General features: G+C 49.1%; 1 protein-coding gene across 1 annotated transcript in view; it reads right to left on the reverse strand.

The window, feature by feature from the left end:
* Positions 1–935: 935 nt before the first annotated feature.
* The window catches only part of SLC7A5 (solute carrier family 7 (amino acid transporter light chain, L system), member 5), a 35,846-nt gene continuing 14,628 nt past the window's right edge, over positions 936–22,153 (reverse strand). Inside the window, exons 3-11 of the mRNA XM_009890035.1 lie at positions 21,816–21,941; positions 9,225–9,330; positions 8,473–8,517; positions 6,960–7,083; positions 5,735–5,838; positions 4,856–4,952; positions 4,345–4,494; positions 2,997–3,174; positions 936–1,095 (exon numbers count right to left, since the gene is read on the reverse strand). Coding sequence (XP_009888337.1) covers positions 1,040–1,095; positions 2,997–3,174; positions 4,345–4,494; positions 4,856–4,952; positions 5,735–5,838; positions 6,960–7,083; positions 8,473–8,517; positions 9,225–9,330; positions 21,816–21,941 — 986 coding nt within the window. The 3' untranslated portion in view covers positions 936–1,039. The remainder of the gene's footprint in view (positions 1,096–2,996; positions 3,175–4,344; positions 4,495–4,855; positions 4,953–5,734; positions 5,839–6,959; positions 7,084–8,472; positions 8,518–9,224; positions 9,331–21,815; positions 21,942–22,153) is intronic.

A 22,153-nucleotide genomic window follows, 5' to 3' on the forward strand; every position in this document is an offset into this window, starting at 1 on the left:
AACATGAATCACACTAAGGGTGACGAACAGGGCCATTTGGAGAGCATGATGTTGCTCCTCCCGTGCCGGATAGCCTATCTACAGAAAAACATGGAGTGAGCAAGCCAAGGACTTGGCCTTCTGCTAACTGCAGTTCCCTGGGTTTATCAGGAGGAACTTCACCCTCAGGCCTGCACCTGCCCCAGTGCTAATTCACAGGGCCACGGGATGGGCATTCTGGTGAAGAACATCCCGGAGGACTGGCTCAATAGCAGGGAGATGGCTTGGATCTGAGAGTTCAAAGCCAGGCAGTGTCAGGGGACCCCAAGTGCTCTCGTCAGGAACGCCATGAAAGTCAGACGAGGCTTCCCCACATCATTTCTCTGACACTAATTCTGCTCTGCCTTGTCTCACCTAAGTCACTGCCGGTGGACAGAGTCCAAAGCATCCAGCAGCACGTATTTTGGTATGAGTTTGTGTGTGTGTGTGAGCGTGTGAGCCAACATCAGCCAACCTTTGCTTCCCAACCACCCCCCCTTGACCTGGTAAGGCAGGTGGGACGGGCTCAGGACCACCCTGCGGCTCTGCCGCAGTCCCAGCCCCACGCACAGGCACGTTCGTACGGCTGCCAGCACTCACACCGGGCTCATAAGCAGATCCCCCGTGGTCTGGGGGATCCCCAACCCCAACCAACCAAGCCCACACAGAGCTGAAGTACAGCCCTCAGTATCACACACACACGCAGAGGCCGAGCGGACTCGCTGCTGCCGGGCAGGCAGGACCCCTTGGAAGCTGCCGGCAGGAATTCCTCCTCCTGGCCCACGTTCGTACCAAGAACTTCTCATCGCAGGGCTGCTCATCTGCCAGGCTAAAGGGTGGCGATGGAGGAGCTGGAGGAGGCAAGGCAGAGCGGGGAGCACGGTGTCAGACACGAAGCAGCTGCGGCGGGGTGCTCCAGTGCCTGGGTTTCGTTTACGAGGGATCAGAAGCGTTTTCTCCTTGTGTCGTCTTAAAATAATATTGTGCGTTTCCTCGAGCTGAATGTCTCTGCTTTTCCTGCTTACGATTCTTGCGGAACCACTTCCATCAGTTTCTGGCACAGGACTGTTGCAGAGTCTATGGGGAAGAAAGCGAAGTACAGGTCAGAGATCGCACGCAGGGGCCCAACATGTACCGTGGTCTCAGGTCATAATACTCTGCCTCAAAAGGGCTGCTGACCCGTTTGCCTCCCCACCGTGCTTCTCAGCGAGATTAGTCCAAATACAACTCAAAACTTGAAAGCAAATGAGCCGCAGGCTACTCTCTGCTCCTGCCCAGAACTTAAAACATGAGCCACTGGCAGCTTTGCCCCTGCAGCAAGGATGCTGCACTGCCCCGAGAGAGGCTCCGGTACTTCTCGACGCCAGTTTCTAATTGCATGGTGATACGGTAACTACGTTTGGATGCCAGAACTGCAAGCAGCCAAAACTGAGTCAGGCACAATAGCAGGAATGGGCACAGAAAATACGAGCCGATGGTTTTACTTCCAATTTTGAAAGCCTCGGCTGTACGTGCACACAGCTTCTTTAAAGGCTCGAGTACCTCTGGATAAAACCAACTCAGCATCCTGAACACAAGGCAAAGTCCACTGCCTTGCACAGGGCAGGTGAAGAGCAAAGGAAGCAATTCAGATGGAAGTTGGCACAGGAAAGACGCTAAACTGAAGTAACTTTGTTTTTCCACCCATTAGTTTTGGTGGCTGGTATCCAAACACACCTGTGCTTTCTGCTGCTTCGCTGTGTGTTTGGAGATCACAAGATGGCATGGCCAGGTAAAGCGAACGCTAATTCTAACGACACACAAAGTCAAACTCAAATCAGCCAGAGGCGGTCAAATTATCTGCAGTATATGAATATACTTCATGTGTTTACAGTGCGTATGTTTCTAACTGGACATTTGCAGGATTATGACTCTGTGTGCCCAGAATATTTTCTATACTCTCCTTACAAGCCTTTGGTGGTGGAAAACAATTAATATGGTAATTTGCCACCCAGGCACTGCAAAAAATGGCTTTTCCAGGAACTGAGCCTAATACTCAGAATAAAAAAGTGAGTGTGTGAGAGAGAGAGACGGGGGGAAAAAAAAAAGAAAAAAAAGAAGAATAACAAGTGCTGAGCAGTGTTGAAAGCCTTTTTCTTCTTCATAAAAAGCATCCAGCTAAGGCTGGGCATTTCTACTTGTCTGCTTTTCTGGGTCAGCCTGTTGTACAAGAGCTGGGAGGCAGATGGTAGAGTTTAGTTACTTGGACAACACGGATTGACTTCCTTGATTCCGTTCTTCAGACAGAGGTTACGTGTGCCAAGCACAGCCTCTCCAGCCCTTCAAAACACACCGTGTTGTCGTGTCAGCTACTGGAAAACCTTCTTCGGAGATACCTTAGAAGTAAACCTCGTAAGAGAAAACATCCAGGGGATTTTCCCCTCCCTCCACTCTGCTGCCGCATTTGGATGCCAAGGAGAGCTTTGACTGGATCAGAAAAGTCAGCATTGGCTAAGCAATGGATTGGGACTAATTCCGAATTTTCGGCAGTCAAATTCAGGCCAACTGCGCTCAGACTGTTACGCTGGTACTTCTTTTCCCTTCCTACACCACCAGAAGGGGATTCTGGGCTGACAAAAGGCTTGACCCTGTGCTTTTACGGGAGGCAGAAGAAAGGCAGCAACGTGCTCAGCAAATTATGCTCCACTGTGTAACAACAACCTGTTTGCCAAAATTAAAAAAAAAAAAAAAAAAAAGTATTTGGCCCAAACTTTGCAATTATTGCAAGTCAGGGTGCGTTTTGGGTGCTTGGTAGGTAAGGTAATCATCAGGTTAAAACTTGTTACCGTTAAGGAAGAACTGATCAGAGCCAAGACACTGGAAGCTTCCACTACACGAAGGAGAGCCAGTGCTACTCGCTGCAGCATGCTCTCCGGGAAGCTGCTGTTTTTAGAGCAAAAGCCAAGGCTGCACCCTGGCTTTTCACTGGTTATACTTACAGATGCCTTGGAGGACCCACTTGGGCTTGTTTTGCCACCAGACCCCGAAGAAGTAAACGGGGATCCCGCTGAAGATGATTGCAAAGCCAATCGCGCATTCCTTCGGTGTCATCCAGAAGGAGACAGCAATGAGAAACAAGCAGGCCAGGATGAAGAAAACGGGCAGGCAGATGTTCACCTAAACAAGGACCCAAAGAACGGGTTAGAAGTTGTATCAGGGGAACAGGGTAGGCTTTCCAGTGAATTTTATCTAGCCCGGGGAGGAAAGGAGTTCATATTCCACCGTGGACCCTATGTGGACAGTGCTCCTGTCTGTCGCCAGTGCTCTGAACAAGGGGACCGTGACCTTGAACCGCCACGGGGAAGGTATCAATTTAGGCAGTGCTTTTCAGCAATCCTGGAGAAACTGGAAGCAGGCACCACCTAACACGCACATTTAATACCAGCAAAACAAAGTAGGGAGATACGGCTTGCCAAGACGGCGTAAACCTTTCTCAGCATCCCTTTTTTTACCCCAATTCCACACTTGAATGACTCCTTATAAAAAGCACCTGTACCAACAGCATCAAATTCAGCAGCCACCACGGCACAAGCCAGAGCATCTTCACTGCAGTTCCTCAGGGGACTCAGCTACGCTGCTGCGAGCCGGGCACCCGCTGAGAGCAGCTCAGCTTTTAGAAGAAAACGCAAAGGAATCACCCCGCGAAGAGTCACTTTGGGAAGGCACTGGTACAGGTCTGCGAGTCTGTTTCTCTCTGGCCGCCTGTTTCCCGGCAGAGACCTGAGCGTGCCGGGGGATGAGCGAGAAACATGCCTTTAAGGAAGGCAGACATGCTTGTGGCTGACATGATCTTGGCCTCCTCCCAGATGGGACACGGTACTGCCGAGCTGGCCAAGGACAAAGAGAACAAAGTTCTCAGTTCTCCTCTCTGCAGGCGTGGGTTTGCCTGCTTTATTAAAAAACTATTTTAAGTGAATTCCATGATGGTACAGAGTGTTTCACGGAGAGCCACAGCCTATGATTTGTCCTGGGGAATATGTTAGTCACCGAGAGCTCCCCCCTGGGCTACCCCACCAGAATACCCCGCATCTCTGACACCCAGAGCCTCCTTCACTCTGCTGTCCCCACGGCCACGGCAGCTCTTCGCCCTCCTGCACCGATTCGCATCCGGGAGATTTCCATGCAGGAGGGACACTTGCTGTTAGCTACAACACAACATTTCCCCTGCACGCTTGCAATCCCAGTCCCTCATCCGTACAGGACGAGCAGCCGTATGTGCTGAACCTTCCCTGGTGCTGAGAAAGGAATCGGGGAGGACCGACCATGCAATTATCACACTGTTCTCACCTTGATGGGCCTTTCCAGCTCTGGCTTCTTGTAACGCAGCCACATCATGCCGATGATGGCCAGAGCCACACACAGCCAGTTGAAGAAGCTGAAGAAGTTGATGACTGAGAAGATGTTGTTGGAGAAGGCATACAGCAGGGTCATGACGCACTGCATCCAGAAAAAAATAAAAAAAAAAAAAGCCATTAGCAGAGGGAGTAGGCAAACCCACGTATGTTACAACACTAAATACAGGTATTTTAGAAGAACTTTATGCCAGGACAAAAATCAAGTTGATTATTTTTCACTTATTTAAGCTATTTTCAATTGGTGCCTGGAGTGATTTCCAAACAGAAGTGGAATATGAGGATATGATGAGAAGGAGAAGGGTCTATCCTCTCCTGTAGGTACATGCAGCAATGGCCGTGTCTGGAGGTGGTGCCCAAGTAGCCCTCCTCCAACCGCTCCGATGGGATCCTACCCCCAACTCATTTCTCAATACCAGGTCATCATCACAGACCCGGGTGCTTACCGTAAAGATGAGGGACGGCACGGGAGTGAGAAGCCTGGGGTGAATCATAGACAGGATTGAAGGCAAGTGTCCTTCTCGGGATCCCACAAAGAACAGCCTGAGGTGGGGGAGACAGACCAGTTATCACCTCTGCAACCTTTCAGCTCCGGGCTGGGGTTTGTCTTCAGCAAAAAAACAAGCGGGGACAACCCAAGCCCAGCCTAGACAGCTCTGAAGCAGCAAGGCTGAAACGCCCAGGCTCCCCGCAGGTTCTCCACCTCGGTGGTGCCTTGCACGACGCCGGCTGTGCCCTTTTGCTAGTCATTGGTTCAGGAGCGGGGCCCTCCAGGATCAGAGCCCAGCACGGGGTGTTCTGCACATACACAGTGGAAAGTCCCTGTCTTAGAAGGAAGGCCGGAGACAGACAAAGAATGCAAGAAAAGATGTATTTATGTCCTCCTTTCCAGAGAGAGCAATTAAGTGACTTTCCGAAGACAAGCCGGGAGATGTGTGTCAGAGCTGGAACCTCCGCAGTCCCCATCCTGCCCTGTCCTCTCTTCCCTTTCTGGAGGGAGTTTCATAAGTTTCTGCTTTTCATTACAGCCACTTTCTCAGGCAACATCACTGAGCCCCGAGCCTGTGTTTGTTTGTGTTCTAATAACTTCAACAGGACTTTGCCTGAGGAACAGAAGACTAAGATCACTGAAAGGGTGTCCTTTAAACTGAATATGGTTTTAAAGTCTTAATTTTTTTTTTTTTTTTTTTTGCATTTCCCACATGGCCTCCAGACCCTTTAGACTTTGTGTCTATCCACAGCCACTCTTTGGAGGACAAGTCCAAATGAAGAGGCATTAAGCACAACCTGTAAACAAAAACCACAAAATTGAGCAAGAAACCTACCGGGAAGAAGTGAAGAGAGATCCATTAACGGATCCAAAGCATGATAAGCCAACAAAGACGGGTATGATCCAGGACATGACACCAAGGTGATAATTCCCGAAATCCTAAAGAAGGGGCAAGAAGACAGACAGTTCACACTCAGAGTGCCCAAAAGAACTCATAGCTGCCTACAAAGACTTAATATTTGCAGAAATCTGAACAAATGACATGTGCTGAAGGTGTTATGGAGTTTTTCCACATTGCCATGTGCTGCTCCTCCTTCCTGAAAAAGCATGTTGTGGAATTGCCAAAAAAAAAAAAAAAAAAAATATCCAGCAGAAAGCCCTTTCCTCAGAGTCAGGACAAAACGTTTCTCAGAACAGCTACCCAAAAGTTCAAGACCGACTGGAAACTGCAAGGAGATTCAGAGAGGCAGCTATTGCCAACTGCTGAGTAAGGACGTGGGACAATGCCCTTAAGAGACGCCGTGACCTGGAGTTGTTGTTTTATATCACAAACTGACCCCGCGCTGCTTCACGGCAGTTTTACACCAACACTATTATATTGATTTCAGGACTTGCCAAGGCACACAACTAGAGCAACGCAACACAGGCTGGCATCTCCAGTAACCCGGCACTGCGTACGTGCTGGCTGGAGCGGGGCTGGGGACTAACCCAAAGGAGGGAGCGCTCGCTGTCACCTGAACGGCTCAGAGCAGCTTATCCTGGACCGGGAGATTCCCCTGCAAGCACCGAACAATCCTGGTCACGCTCAGTTTGTAAGGTCATACCACGCTGCTCACTTCTGAAGCAATTGGGATTTCTGACCTCAATGGCATTTTAATTAATAGAAGTATTATTTTTCTCTCTTAATTAAAACAAGGGAAGATACAGAGAGAGAACAATCTAGTTCAGTATTGACTGAATGACCTTTTCCCATAAATACCATGCTGTGGTAACTGATGATAAGTCATGAGGCCAGCAGCAACCTTGCATATTTACGAATTAAGGGCAGCGTTAACTGTCTGCCCACCCTCACTATTGTCGGTGATTAATCCCACTTGGTATCACACTGTTCTTCCCTGCTCCCGTCACAGTTGCTCTTTATCTCCTGTCAAACATCAGCTTTCTTTGTAAGCAGCCACGACCAGCACGGAACAAACTAGGAGATGTACGCAGAGATTGTAAGTCCGATTCAACCAGCCCTGGAAACCAGATGAGTCACATCAGAAATGCACCTATCTTACCACAGCCACGGCTTCCGACGTCAGCATCTGGTCCGTCGACAGGGTCGTGAAGTAAGCCAAGTTTGTCAGCACATAAACCAAAGTGACTACAGGTAGCGAGATGATGATAGCCAGAGGCAGGTTTCTAGGAAGAAAATATAAATTGCAATGGAGCGCTGCAGTTCAGAGAAGAGAGCGGTTGCTGCCCGGGATCGGCGGCACACGCTGTAGCCCTCCTGCGCTCCCTGACAGTTGGCTCGAGCCATTCTACTCTTCTTTGGCTCTTCAGCATGTCCCGTTTCCCAGCCGTAAGCTGCTCCCCTGGGAGAGAAGACGATGCCCCCATGGGCACAGCCTGAAGGCTGACCGACATAAAGCGAAGGATTACGGCAGAAGGGGCTGTTTGCACGGAGAGGCTCTGGCTGGCTGGGCAAGCAGTAATCCAAGATCACTGCAGCGGCACTTAATTAAAAATAACCCCCCATGTCTCTCACTAGCCAGTGGCATCAGCATGTGCATTGTCTTCCGGGCAGAGGAGAAGCATTTGTGCTGGTGGGTTTCTTGTGGGAGATGGAAAGATCGGGGATTTAGCGGGCAGTTTTTAGGCTCTAACTCTGTGCAGCTGGCCGGACTGATGAAACTCAAAGAAAATGAGTTCAGACACGGCCTGAGCGGGTCTGTAAAGACGAGGCTGTGTTGGTACAAATTTGCCTTTCCAAATAGTCTAACTTCATTTCAGAACGGAAACTGGAAAAGGAAACCCTGCTTGATGCCACGTATAATTGGTCTAGTGGAGCTCAAAGCCACAGGAGGAGAGAGTCAAATACCATGACTGCATTCAGCAGACAAGAAAATAATTGCAAACTGCAAAAACCTTTTTTATAACTGTGTTTGTCAGGGAAAGGGCGTATCAAATCGTATGCTTCCCAGCAGGCACTAATCACTGCCAGGGTCAGCCAGGAATGGGTTCTTGCACAAGTGACCCTGAAGCTCGTATCGACAGTGCCTCATAGGCACCTTCCCTATGAGCAGAGATGATTTATCAGCCATGTCCTGCTTTGGTGTGGCCCACCCTCTTCTCGCCAGGCCCCCTCCATAACCCCGAAAGGCACGAGCCGTGCAGAAAGCAGCTATTGCTCAAGAGAACAGGAAGAGCACGTGACGAACATACGTACAAACAAATACTCTTGTGGGAGTTTATACAAGACAGTAATAAAGCCATGAGTGCTTCTTCCCCGCCTACAATTCAGAAAGGTGCCATGCCAAGGAAGTGGGACTTTCCAACACCACTGATAATATTAGTACAGGAAAGCAGTGCAAGCAGCGGCCCTTCTCATACAGAGATTATTACTCCCCTTCCCCTATTCCAGGGAAGAACAACGCCATTAATTTATCTTGTTTTCTATTTGCCCAGAAAAAGACCTCAGCTTCTGGGTTGAGTAGCAACCCCCATTATGCACAGGAGGAAGGGGCTTCCTCCTCAGAGAACGACTGGGTTTCCTCCCCGGGAAGTCATCACAGGACACACACCTACCTGTAGGGATTTATCATCTCTTCTGTAACAAAATTCAAGTAATTCCTGTAATTTCAAAAGAACAGTGGTTAATTCTGATTAGTCCACGGAATAAATAAAGCCCTTCATCTTACTCATCTGCAAGGGGATTTCAGGAGGGGTAGAGAGTAGTTTTACACCTGCTGTAAAACTTATGATGGCTGATGGTCCAAGACCTCCAGCACAAAGCCTGCAGAGCACCTGGCTGGTGCTGGTGGATGTAGCACACCACACTGCAGCTTCGATTGCAGGTGAAGAGCCGGACCCACGAGTGACAGGGATGGCTGCAACTGTCCTGTTTTCACAGCAAATCGAGCAGGTCCCTTGTGCTTGCCATTGCTCAAAGGGACCGATAAAGAAGCGTTCCAGGAGCTTCGGTTTGGTGCTCAAAGTAATCTGTTGGCGTGCAGCGCACCTCTCCTCTGCTGGCCAGATCCACCCTCCTGCTTTCTCCTAACTCCACCTAAGAGCTGCAGCAAGCATCACCCATCATCTGCTGCTTCTTCTAAATCTCATGATCACTTCCACTTCTTTGTGCTTCTACGTCCTGGCTGGAAGCAGGGTGTAGTATGACTATTAACATTAATAAACAAACCCAAAGTATCTGCCTTATTGTCCCAGCTACACGAAAGATGGAAAGTCCTGGACCACAATCCCACAAACACCATCTGGGGACAAAAGGAATGGACTACAGTATTTAGCACTGAAAAAAAAGGTAGAGGGCTGCATCTTACCATCCTCCATAGGCAAAGAGACCACTGTACAAAGCTAACACGATGTTCCCCACGCCTACTTTTGTGCCTTCGAAGGAGTGCTCGGGAGTCAGGTTTGTCACATCACCTGCAGAAAACAAAACCAAGAAAGGATCGATGCAGATGGACTGTGAACCCCGAGGGCCTTTGTGGGCGTTGAAACAGAGAAACCTGAAGGCAAAAACTGCTCGTAGGATACTTAATTATCATGCTGATGCATTTCGGGTGATGCTAGAGAGCACGTGCACGTATTTCTGTTGGGCCAATTCCTCCAGTTTTACAGTGCTTAATCCATCCAGAGTAACACACCAAATAATGAGCCCCAAATACACTTGTCTCCGGCAACTGGCCATTACTGAGAACTCAAAACCTTCTCACACTGCAACGTGCTATGACCGAGGTAATCTCCCAGATATCTTCTCCCCATGAAGAAAACATTCTGAGGACCTTCCTGCTGGAAGATGCTATGCAAACAGATATTGTCACATTGTCCTCTCAACTGAAAGCTGCTTTCATTCGATAAAAACCCAGGATTTCCTCCACTTCCACCAGCCACCCAATAAAGCAGAAACCCAGGATTTCCTCTAGTCCCACCAGCCACCTGATAAAGCAGAGGGTTGTGGCAATCCCTTTGATTGTGGGAAGTCAGGTTCTCTGGGGCTTGAATATCAGAAGTTAGCTTCTTTAGGACTTGAATATCAAAAGTTCCTGTTATGTATCTGCTTTTGAAATAAAAAGCCATAAATAGACGACTCGATTGTACCTTTGCTAAGAACTCTCCCGGAGCAGCCAAGGGTTTATTTATTTTGCTTTAAAATGCTCTACAGTTGTTTTGTTCCCTGCCTTTTGATGTGGAGCCCGGGTGCAGGCCTGGGATGGCGAAGCCACACTCCCCTCCCCGGACGCAGCGCTCCCCTTGGGGAGGACAGAAGCGGGGAGCGAGGCAGGATTCGGTGGGGCTCCTTTGCATCCCGGGAGCCCATGTGATTCCTCTTAGGGCATAGATCTTTACTAATCGCCGGAGCAACTGCATCACATGGCAGTCAGCAGAGCCCGGAGCTTAACCCTTCATCTCTTAGCACAAGGTAGCCAGGACGTGCGTGCGGGGAAAGGAGCGGGATGCGAACATAACAGGCGTTTTTCCTCTGGATGGCCTGGGAACTTTCACTCCCTTATGCCACCAAAAGCCACTTTTGCAAAGGGTGGGTAACAAAGATGGATGCACGGACCTTTTAACACCTCTTTCCCATCTTGGTAGTGGTGGAAAAGAGGGACTTTTCCCGATGGCACTACCGGTCTGCTGCTGCACCTTTCATCCATTAGGCTTTGCAAGGGACTGCTCCAAACCTGTGCCGGTGACACGGAGCTTCCCTGTGCATGTAGGAGAGCTACATCTTGTCTTTCCTCCTCTCTACCTGACCCTCCAGCTCCATCCCCAACCTTTCCATCCTGGGCATTGCTCCTTTCACCTCCTTTCTCCCTTCTGTTCCTGCTACCTAACACAGCGTGCATAATGCTCTCTGCTCACAAAGCTACCCAGGAAACCAGCATCCCTCTGCCTTCTTCCCTGGTCGGTTCCTATCCCATTTGCAAGGGGATGCTGTGAGTATGAGCTGCAAAAGAGCCAAGACCACCGCAGCAGCTCATGCTCTGGGTGATCAGGTCCGAGAAACCCAGTGGAGTTGTGTCCGGCAGGTTTGCAAGGCTCTGCTTGTCCCGATCCCACTGCAGATTGCCGTTCTCCACTGGTGTTGCCTTGTCCCTCTCTCCCAGCACCTCCTTGCACTAGAAAGGTCCCTTCTGAATCTACCTTGGGATATGCTGGTTGTATTTAATGCCCCTTCAGCCAGTTAATCTCCTTAGCAAAATGCACCAACTGTTTTTAAAAAGTGAGGTTAGAACATGTACATCAGAGTGTAACAAGAAAGCCAAGAAATGCAGAGAGACCGATACAATGCTGCCAGTTTAGCCTTGATTCCTGGCTTATAGGTTCAGTCATATAGTCCTAATTTAGCATTAACGCCCTGGCCTGGCTGTGACTAAAAAGGCTGAGCAGGAGGTGGGTGTGCACGGTATCACATTCTGCTAGATCCCTTGGGCTCAGCTTTCCTGAGTTTATTTTCTGCCCCTCCTGAATAATTACCAGTCTAGTTCTTTCCAGGTCTTTTGTTATGGGAGTAAGACACAGTTTTTGTTAACAGTGACTGTAATTAGCTGGAACAGCACACGGATGGACTAGGAGACCAGGAGAGCTCTCCAGGCGTTTCAAAGACCCTTTGGGACATCTCTCAAAGGTCTGTTTGAGCTCTGCCAGTAGCCCAGCTCCCACTCAGGCCAAGGGATCACCACCTTTGCCACGTCAGGAGGATGCTGTGATGTGGAAGGAGGGAGGACACAAGCAGCATTGCACCGTGGGCTCACACCGCCATTTCTTGTCCACAACTGGACACCAGCTTCCACCAAAAGTCTCTTTCTTTTGTCACAGGCAAAAACCTCTCAGGCTAAATGTTCCTTTGCCTTCCCAAACCTCACACAGAAACCGTGTGCTGGTGCCACCGAGGAAGGGCTGAGCTGCTGCTCTTGCCCAGCTGGCCAGGAGGGGAGGAGAGCATCGGTGGTCACCAGACCGAAACCACATGCCTGGATTCAGGATGCGCCACCCACTTGGGAACCGCGGGCATCTTCAGCCTCTGGGCAAGGAAGTGTCCAAGCCCGGTTTGGGGACCTGCTGGGCTATACAGACACTTTGGCTGTGTGTCAGGAGGACTGCCTGTCCCCCAGGGCACACGAGCAAAGAGGAGCGCTATGGGAGCAGCACTGAAGCACAGAAATGAACACAAAGCCTGGCACTTCATTACACGGTGGGTGGGCGGCAGTGACGGATGGAGGGATGGATGGATGGGTGGGACATAACTAATTGCTTGCACACCTCTCCCTTGCACCCGCCGGCCGCCGCACGCACCTAACCCATCTCTCTGAAGCACCGAAATGCACCTAGGGGCAAAGGAGTGGCAAGTCAGCGTGGAGGCAGCCAGGAGAGGAGACTGGGTAGGAAGGAGGGGGCTTTTTGTTCCTCCTCAACACTTGAGGAGCTGACACCTCGCTGCCCTCTCCCCGCCTCACCTAGCAAGAGTCGTAGCTCTCCAAAAACTTGCAGCAAGTTGCTAAACTTCATGTCTTTATGCTCCCACGGTGAAATGGATTTAACAACATGTCAGAACATGATTAAATAACCAGAGGAGCTCAGTTCTATCTCTTCCCACTGCAAGGGGACAAGCTCGTATTCTCAGGTGTCCACTTGATGCCCCTTTGCCATGATGTTTGCTTCTATCATGCTTTATGGCTTCCTGGTTGCATGACAGGAGCTTGGGCTCCTTAACAAACACACCCCAAAGATCACATCCCAGCGGAGCAGCCGTCCTCTCCCACCATCACCACCACAAGGCTCTGTCCCACCCTGCCAGCTAACGGATCACCAGAAAGATAGTAATTTGTGCCCACCAGCCATGCCTTTACAGACATAATTGGCACCAGGTTAGACATCCTGGGGCAAAAAAGATAAGCTCCAGCAGCGATGCTGGAAAGGCATCCCAGATGTCTTCCCACAGGGGCCAAGCTGTAAAATACAGTGGGTGAGCTCTGGCTGTACCCGCAAATCCTCGGAACAGAAATCCATCACAAAGATACAAATCCATCACAAAGATCACACAAAGATACCTCCTCTGGTGCGGAGGCCCCGGAGGTGCACTGGAGGCTGAGAAAGTGTCCAGGAAGGACCACGTGCCCCTGTCGTTTGTACCCTCACCCACTGATGCTTGCTCTTGGCCCCTGCTGGGGACTGGGGACACTGGGTAGATGGTCCAGCACCATCACTCTTACCTCTGTCCTCTAATACAAGCGCTCATTAGGACCTGCTGCTCAAAATGGAGGTATGAACCTCAGTTCCAGACACTCTTTTTAAAGCATCTTTCAAGCGGGAATGTGCAATTCAAGCCTCCGACACTCCGGAGTTTTGAATTGCAGACTTTGGATCAAATCCAGGGTTACAAATCTGCAGGTGAGGCTGCCAAGCTCGGCTTCGGCTGCTGCCACGGAGCGAGAGATCCGTAAGCGAGAGCATCCCGGGCACAGGCGTGCTCTGCCCACCCTCCCGGTTCCCCCGTCCTCCCCAGCCCGCGCAGCCACGGCCGCTCTCGAGGCAATGCCCTGCCCGTGCCCGGCACCCCGGCGATCTGAAACCTGGTTTGAACTGGCTGTTCCCTCTGCACTCTGCTCTACAATTAACCAAATTAAGGTAACAAGCTCTGACATAAACCCCATTTGCTGATCTTGCCAGCTGCCAAGACTCTGGTAATTGCGCCGCGGAGCGATGGGTCACCTGGGGCCTTTCGGCAGGAGGGACCTATTTCGGGTCCATGCGCTGCGTGTTCAGACCCTTTCTTTGAAAATGTTCATTTGCTGCCCAGTCATGTCCATTCTGGTTATAACAGCAGAGCAATCTTCTCTTGCAGAAAGCATTTAATGATAATTAAATATTTTTAACTTGCCTAAACATCGAGGAGAGGGAACACAGCCATCGAGAGAGGAGGGGGGGCTCTCAGCACATCTCGCTCGTGGAGGAAACCAAGCCAGGGAAAAATGTGTTGTATATATGAAAAACCCCAGAGGAGAAGATCCACTCAGCTGTTGAGCCATTTCCTGAGAAAAGCAGCAACAGTTCAACCAACTGAGTCAGAAAAACAAGACGGCAAGAATCACACAGGGGCCAGGGTTCGGAGAGCATCTCTGGCAGCTCGTGGCTCCCCAGGAGATGTGCGCTTGGGAGCCACAATAAAGTGTTTGCTCCTCTCTGATCGCTGCCACTCTCCGGACAGCTTTGCATTAAGCAGTTTTGAACAGCAGCTATTAAATTTGCGTCCCATTGTAGATGAGTTTATGGGTCTGAAAGACACCACCAGAAAGACTGGATCAGCAGAGGGGTCATCTAGGGAGGAGCCGGAGCTCCCGAGTTACATCCTTGGTTCTCACCACCAGCTATGGACGGGCTATGACACTTCCCCTCATTTCAACAACTTGCTTCTGTTTTACGGAAAAGTTCCTCTCTCCTCCCAGTGCTGGGAAGCTTTGGCAATATTATTTCTCCTCCAGGGTGAAGCCAAGGGTCTGGGCTCCTGGATTCACTCCACCCCACACACTACTCAAGCTTCACAACTCCTCCTTTTGCAATGGTCCACCAGGACACTACTGGGGCCAGAGAGCATTTTGTTACCCTTCCCACCTCCTCTGCACCCTGCTGGTATCACCAAAAAAACCTCAAACTTTTAACCCTCCCTCCTCCTAAGCAAGCACTTCCCGATTTTCCCAGCCTTCGTGCCTGCCAGAATAACGTTTGCTGATGAGAAATGAAGCAGCAGACCCAGCAGCGGCGGCACGAGCCCTGGAGTGATGCACGGCACACAAAACACTGTGTGTCCTCCGGGAGCCAGACAGCACGGAGGCACTGCAGAGACCCTGGACGAACAGCGTCCCTTCAATCCTTCGCACAGCTTGGAAAGGGGTGTCCTAAATGCCCCCACGCCTGCCCCTATCAGGGCAGACGAACAGCAAGGTGCAAAGCCCCAAGAAACCACCCAGTGGGTTTCCAGCCACTTCCATGAGCTTGTTTTTTCTTTTCACGTCTGCACGACAGGTTCAGTCCACATCCATAGAAACTTGTGATCCAGAACGACAAACAAGAACGAGCCACCTGACCAGGTTATGGAGGGGCTAACCAGGGCCAACCAGCTCGATGCCCAGGACAGCCAAGAACATTTGGGGAGGGAAGATCCTCCTGCCTGTCACCCACACCTCTGGCACCACAGGCAAGGCCATTACTTTCGGCCCAGCAGTTGAAGGCTGTGGGAAAGGTTCAGTATAAAACGCAAGCGATAGCACATGTGTACACACACACAGAGCTGTCGACTGCTCCGGCACACCGTGGGCAGGAACGACTGCTTCTGCTGCTGCTCCCAAAGATTTGAGAGAGAGAGAGAGAGGGGCAATCCAGACAGAAACGCAAAGAAGCAAATACCAAAGTATTAGCTGCTCTCTGCTTAAATACGTCTGCATTGCTGGGGTAGCCGGACTTGGAAAAATGAGAAGCCGACGGAGCCTTTCATGTCAGCTGCCTTAAAACCCACCCAGCCCACAACTGCGGTGAGCAGGGTCCCTGGCGGCAAGTCTGAGGTGTGCTCCTCAGCCTCCAACGCAAGGCAGCTGCCTTGATCCAGCTTAGCATTTGCCACTTCATCCAGGATACCAAAAAAATCAGCAACACGCTACGATCCACAACTCCTTGGAGAATGCAGCTTTTCAGATGTCTAGGCACATCTCCACCCTGAAGAGTTAATGCAGGTACGAGCCTCCATACGCAACGTTAAACGAACAGCAGCTCACATCATCGCTAAAGGCCAAACTTCCAATGTGTGCACACAGAGCCGCTCAAACTCACAGTGATCATAACAAGAAGTGCAGGTCACTGACCGACTGCTTCTGTATTTTGGACTTTGTTGTTGTTGTTATTAAATGCATTTTATTTATTTTTGGACAGGTGACTTTGCGCTTGTAAAATGCAAAAGCCCCAACACGCTGAACTCTGTCCTTGAATCTGTAATTGCCGAAAAATCTTCCAGGCAGAGAGGGCAAGAAAAAAAATTGTCTGAGCAGAAATGAACCGCTGCTGCCTCCAAACCAGAGCAGGCACGCTGCGTGGCACGCCAACCTGCCGTGCCCACCTGGCCTCGGCGTTTGCATTCACCTTTGGCAGGAGAAGAAATCAAAGATCAGAGAGCGAGCGGCCCATAAAACATAAGTGTGTTGTATCAACTCTCCAGCGTCAAGATGCCTGATTAATCTCCAACATGCGGTTGGTATGATTTAGAGGTGCAGGATGCTGGCAGCTTTCCCAGCCTCCCTGTTCGTGCTCTCCTTCTACAGTCTTCCACTCCCCATGTGCTCCGTGAGTACGGGGAGCGCAATAGCTCTTCTTCAAAGCTTACGGCTGGAAAATCATATTATAGTGGCATTGCTGAACGCCAGTGTAACAAGAAACAGCACGGGCAGCTGCAGGGCATGCTTTTCTTGCAATCCTCTGTGCACGAGCATCAGCCCCGACTTGCAGGGACACACTGAAAAGTTTGAAGGACGTTTATTATCCATAGGCTTCACCTCCTGCCTGCCAAAGAGGATCTACAGTGCGAGTTAGTCATGGGCTGGCTGGGTGAACACCCATCTGGTTTGGCCTTGGGCTCCAAACTCATCTCAGACACCTACAGCTCCACCAACAGTAGATTCTCGTGTCCCAGAGCCAGTCCCGTGGGTGAGCTGGTCCCTCCGGGCACAGACACCAGCGCAACGGCCACCCCGCTGCGTACGGCAACCCACAGCATGCACAAAGACACTGCTGCATCTACCCTCTGTTAGCAAGTCACAACTGATGGGGCAAGAAATAAATTGAAAAATCAATTGAAAACAAACTCCTAAACATCGACCCGCTAATCAGGTTCACTCTCAGGTTCACCCTATGGACACGAGAAGTTACGAGACCAGGTCAAAGCAAAACTTGTGGCAGATTTCTTCAGCTTTGGCAAGTTCTCATCCATCTCTGGACGGCCGAGTGTGACTAACCGTAGGATAATTCAGACAACGACCACTCTTGTTTCCTCTTAGTATCCGTATGCCATTGTGCTTTGAGACCTGAGGGAGCCTGAGACTGTGATTACCAGCCACGATGCTGAGTTTTCCAGAGCAGCTCTGCCCCAGCCCTTGCTGCTCGCAGAGGTCACCCGCTCGGCCCCCGGCGCTCGCTCCAGATCTGGCTCAAGGGGCGTTTTTGGGACATTCAACTGACGTTGCCACTGGCAGCAGAGAAGAAAATCTGGGAGGAAAGGAAAAGTGAGGAAACTTTCCCTCCCTCAGGTCTTTCTCAATCATGGGATTTTTCAGAAAAAAAAGGCAAAGAAAAAAGTTTTGGCAGGGAACTAGCAAAATAACCCTCCCAGAGAAAGACGGAGACCAAACGGTTGTTTTCTAGCAAAAGACAAAGGGATTCAATAAACCAAAGTAGTACCCAGATGCGCACACCCCCCCCAGCGCCAAGGTGTTGCCTCGCACCTCAAGTACTTCGGTTGCGTTTTTAAGAGGCTTTACAGACATGCTAAGCACACATTAATGACTGAAGGTTTGAATCTTCATTTTGGCACTTTCAGAAACCCTCCCATGTGGAGTTCAGAATTTGCCAGCCACAACGACACCTCTAAGTACCATTTTACAAAAAGCAAGTGATATTGGGGTTGAGGGTGCCAGTGCTGGCTGGATATTGTACATGTCTATTCAAAGAAAAAAACAAGATTAAAACCAAAACTCCCTGCCTATTCTAAGTTCTCCGTGGCAAACGTCGGAAATGAAACCTGCCTATTTTGTCCTTAATTCACCCCGTGCTTGTTCAGCAGATGCAACTCTGCCGGTCCCTGACAAGCCCAATGAAGGGAGTTAGAATAATGCTGCTGCCATCAAACAGGCGCTTGAGGCACCACTGACAAGAAATTTAAGATCAGAAATCAGGCGTTAAGAAGGAAAGGGGACAATAAGTTCAATAAAAATAATTCAATAAAACGAGTGTTAAATTCTATTTCCCTGAGTCCCAAATGCCCAATTCTTTTTTTTTTTTTTTTTTTTAAGCAGAAGTGCTGGTGAGGAATCGCAGCGAGGGCTGGAGCCCAGCACCGCAGCGCTCTCCCAGCGCGTGGCAGCCAGGAACAGCACTTCGCTGCTTGAGCTGCCCAAGGGCAGATAAACATTTAAGAAACCGTAGGACATCAACAACAGAAAAGAATATATCTGAAACGTGTTCATATTATGGTTTTTTAGACTTTTTTGACATAAAAACCTTTCCTGAATTTCCTTGCATGTAAAAAACAGGAGTGCCTCCTTAAAGATTAGCACTTTTTTTTTTTTTTTTAAGGCACCGTGAGGTGCAGGGTGATGGGGTATGAAAAGCACAGCTGCAGACCTAACCACAGACCTCTCTGTCACACCCAGTGCAGAAAACATCCCCGAAACCTGCACAACCACTGTCCAAAACAGCTGCACGATCTAGTCCCAGGCATCCCGCTCACCAGGTCAAGAATACGGCCAAAAATTACCCAGAGGCGGCTGGACAGAAGGCAGTTTGTGAGAGCTGGTAAAACAGCTGAACCAAAGATAAACCTAGTTTTTATGAGAGTGGAGTGGAAAAAATGCTGATCCTGTCTATGCTATAAATTATTTATACTACTTAAGTCCTACAGACTGATGGGCTGTACAGTTGGGGGTCCATATATAAGGTTTTACACACTACTATACTAAGTCCAGGACACTGAACTTTTAAAACAACACAGCTCTAGCCCCACAAAGGCTTTTAAAAGTGTAACTTTTGTATTAGTAAAATAATTGCATCCCAAGTGGGTCAGCTAGACTGAGTCAACTTTCAAGTAGTTGAAGGGCTGTCTCATTAGGAAACCAACTTCTACCCTCCTTTTGAAGTTTCGTGAAAGAAGTGATGTAAACCAGCTGTCCACAGAAAGATCACAAGGCAAGGCTACTTTCTGTGTGGCAATATTGCCACATATTTCTTTGTCTTGAGATGTTACTGCTTTTCTGAAAATAATGAAAATATCCAATGAAAGGATAAAAAGAAAAAAGCCAAAAGCTGAAGGCGGGAGGTCAATGCAGAGAAAGACATACTTCTGTGAAGTCTCAGAAGGTCCCACATTTGAGCAAGAAACTATGGTATTGCTCCTCTTCTCTGTTTATGGATACTGTAAACATCAAGCAGCAATGGGGCAGTAACCATTAAAGCACTGCTCGGGCACTATACGGAGTGTCATGGGAACACACTGCAGCCCCAGACAAACCAACTTGGTGTGTATTTCACCCCAACAAAGACTGAATTTGCTGCGCTGGTAGTGGTAAGAGTCCTCTTTGTCCAAAGAGCGTTGGAAGTGGCATAAAAGAAAACACGGGCACAGAGAGGAGCAGTAAAGGCACGGCACTGTGCTTACGTGTGGGACCCAGGACCACCCACCTACTCAGAGGTTAAACAGGCTTTTAGAAAAAAGTTACCCATTTAAAAGCGTCAGCACTTTAGAAGACCGGGTCTGTCGTGTTTCGCCTGCAGAAGATCCAGCAACCCTGTACTGTACGACTCCGGCACAGCGCAGCCCCACGAGCACAGACACGGCGGCTTCCAGGTGTGCCAGGTTTGTCCCCCTGCTCCAAGGCAGCTTCGACTCACTTAAACCATTCCCGAGAGGTGTTTATTAAGCTGCTCTTGCGCCTCTCCGGTGAGACAGCTTCCTTGGACAATCTACTTGAGCTCTGCATTACAGTTAAAAGTGTTTTTCTAATGGCTAATTTAAATTTCCCTTGCCTCACAGCTTGCACCCAGCATTTCTTGTCCCAAAGAAAACAGAGAACAGTGCAACGCTTTTGCATTTTCAGTATGCTTTAAGCGATACTAGTATGCTCTCTTTCAATTAAAAAGAAGAAGAAGAAAAATAAAAAAGGCAGTTTCTTGCTGTATCCCTGCTTCATAAAAGCATCAAGTTACCTGGCATGATTTAAGGAAAAGTTGAGAAAGTTGCAAACTGTATGTGAAAACTAAGGAAGGGCATATGAAAGGAGCTTGCGCATTCTTAAGGACTTACCAGAGAGCTTGCCACTTCCATAAGGAGATTAATAAAATCCATGTTAGGCCACAGGCAGAATCCCAGGCAGTATGTTGTAACAGAGGAACTCAGACAGGCAGTAGCGTGCCACTTAGGACACGGCGTAAACACGGGCTTTGTGAGGAGCATCCTCTGCAGATCCCAAGATTCCCACTCTGAACCTGCCTGCGTTACGTTGAGCATTGTGTGAGCACACAGGAAGAAAAGGTCTTCGCCTTCAGATGTTATCGTCTGCCTATTGCTTTTGATCTTGTTACCTTTCGCGCTGTCTGAAGGGTCCAGGTGGTTTAGCAGGAAAATAAACGTCACGTGAAATGAGCTATACTGCAAGGTGCACACAAGCCATCATTGCACCTCTCCAGACTAACAAAAACTTGGAACTGTCCTTCATAGGAGGTAAAAAGCTTCTGAGACAGAAGCATTTAGGATGGTTTTTTTTTTTTGTACACAAGACTGCAATCTCCTATTGGTTACAGATACAAGTCAATGGAAATATCATGTATTTATACCTGAGGAACCAGGGCAGAAAGCGATCCACCCTCAACAAAAGGACACAGAAAATAGTACAGAGGGAGGGAAGGTGATTCTGAAGAAGCAAATTAAGATGATTACCTGCAAGCAAAATACAATTGTAATGACCTTTTACTGGTAAAATGTTAAAGAACTAACAGAGATTTATGTTTACTTATCCTTTTCCTTCTAAGAGAGGGGAAAAAAAGTTCAGCAAAGCAGCCTGGGCAGATATAAAGAGGAAGGAGGTACATTTTGTGATAAGCCTCAAACAATGTTCCTGTTGAGCGTAGGCACTGAACTGGAAGAAAAGAAAACCTCCGATAAAGCAAGAAATTCTGCAAAGACAGCACTGGCTCCCATAGCTGAGACAGGAATCAAAAAGACCCACGTGCACACACGAACATACAGACACACTCGCCACTACAGAGACAGGAGCAACTATCTATAGACTTTTATCCACATTTAACAAATAAGGCCTGTACTGTTCCCTAAGCAAAGTTTATTTTCACAAAACTTGCACAAAAAAAGCACACAGTTAAACCTTATCGGTGTGAATTAATTCATCAGATGGGTTTGGAACAAAATACCTCCCCCTAAGGTTGAGGGGATTTTAAGTGTGCGTGAAGAAAACAAGCAGAACCACCAGAATATTCGCTTTATCTTCTCATTTTTATCTTCCAGTTGACAGATGTGCATGCTAGTGTCAGCTGAGAGCCCCGATACCGCTGCTCGTCATGTGCTTTCCGCAGCCTTGCCTGACCCAGGCGTCCCTCTGCGACCCCGGGGACTCGCCCAGGCTATTCCATACCTGGGCCAGGAGGGAGGGGAACGTGCAGGGGCCGTTTGTGAAAGAATGAAAATTCCTGGGGCTTGGTTTGAGCGTGCAGATAATTCTCTGCCAGCAAACGGCCACGACCAGCCACCAGTTACAGAAAACACTTCCGAGAGCCATCGCACCAAAATGTTCATTCCCCGTAGACTTGGCAGCTCTGCATTCTCAAAGCGAGAGGCTGCACGGTGACTGAATTAAGTGGAAAAGACCTTGGGTGGTATACGCTGGGTGCCAGTGGCATGAAATCCAGCGTAACTTCAGCAAGGTAAATACAAAATCTTACAGAAACGCACAAAAGCACTCAGCCCTCTGCAAAGCATGAGCTGGAAATAGCACCCAAGTGCGTACGAGAACAAAAGATGCTTATAAAGCACTTCTGCTAGCTCTGAAATGCTTGGGTTAGGGCTCTTGGGCTTTATCCCCAATTTCCAGATTCTGCTTTAACTGCACACCACCTTCAGTAGAAAAAGGAAACGTACTCACCCTTCGCAAGCTGCACGAAGCCAAGAATGATGATGAGAGCCAGCGCCAGTAGTTTTGCCGCAGCAAAGGCATCCTGGACACGAGTGGCAGCTTTCACACTGTAACAGTTCACTGCTGTGAGGAGCACTACGGGAAAGGCACAAGGGGAGACACATCAGTTTTCAGCAAAACACTTAAAACTCAAAACAAAGGATGGCAAATTGGCATTTGCTTTTTTTTTTAATCTTTTTTTTTTTTTTTTTTGCTAAAACTTAAAGCAAACACAAAGAGTCTCTTCCTAAAATAGAAACTTTTCAAAAGCAAGGCTCCGCTGCCACGCGCTTCTCTGTTCTGTCTTT

The sequence above is a fragment of the Charadrius vociferus genome, unplaced genomic scaffold (assembly GCF_000708025.1).
Source record: "Charadrius vociferus isolate BGI_N301 unplaced genomic scaffold, ASM70802v2 scaffold1028, whole genome shotgun sequence".
Classification (NCBI taxonomy): domain Eukaryota; kingdom Metazoa; phylum Chordata; class Aves; order Charadriiformes; family Charadriidae; genus Charadrius; species Charadrius vociferus.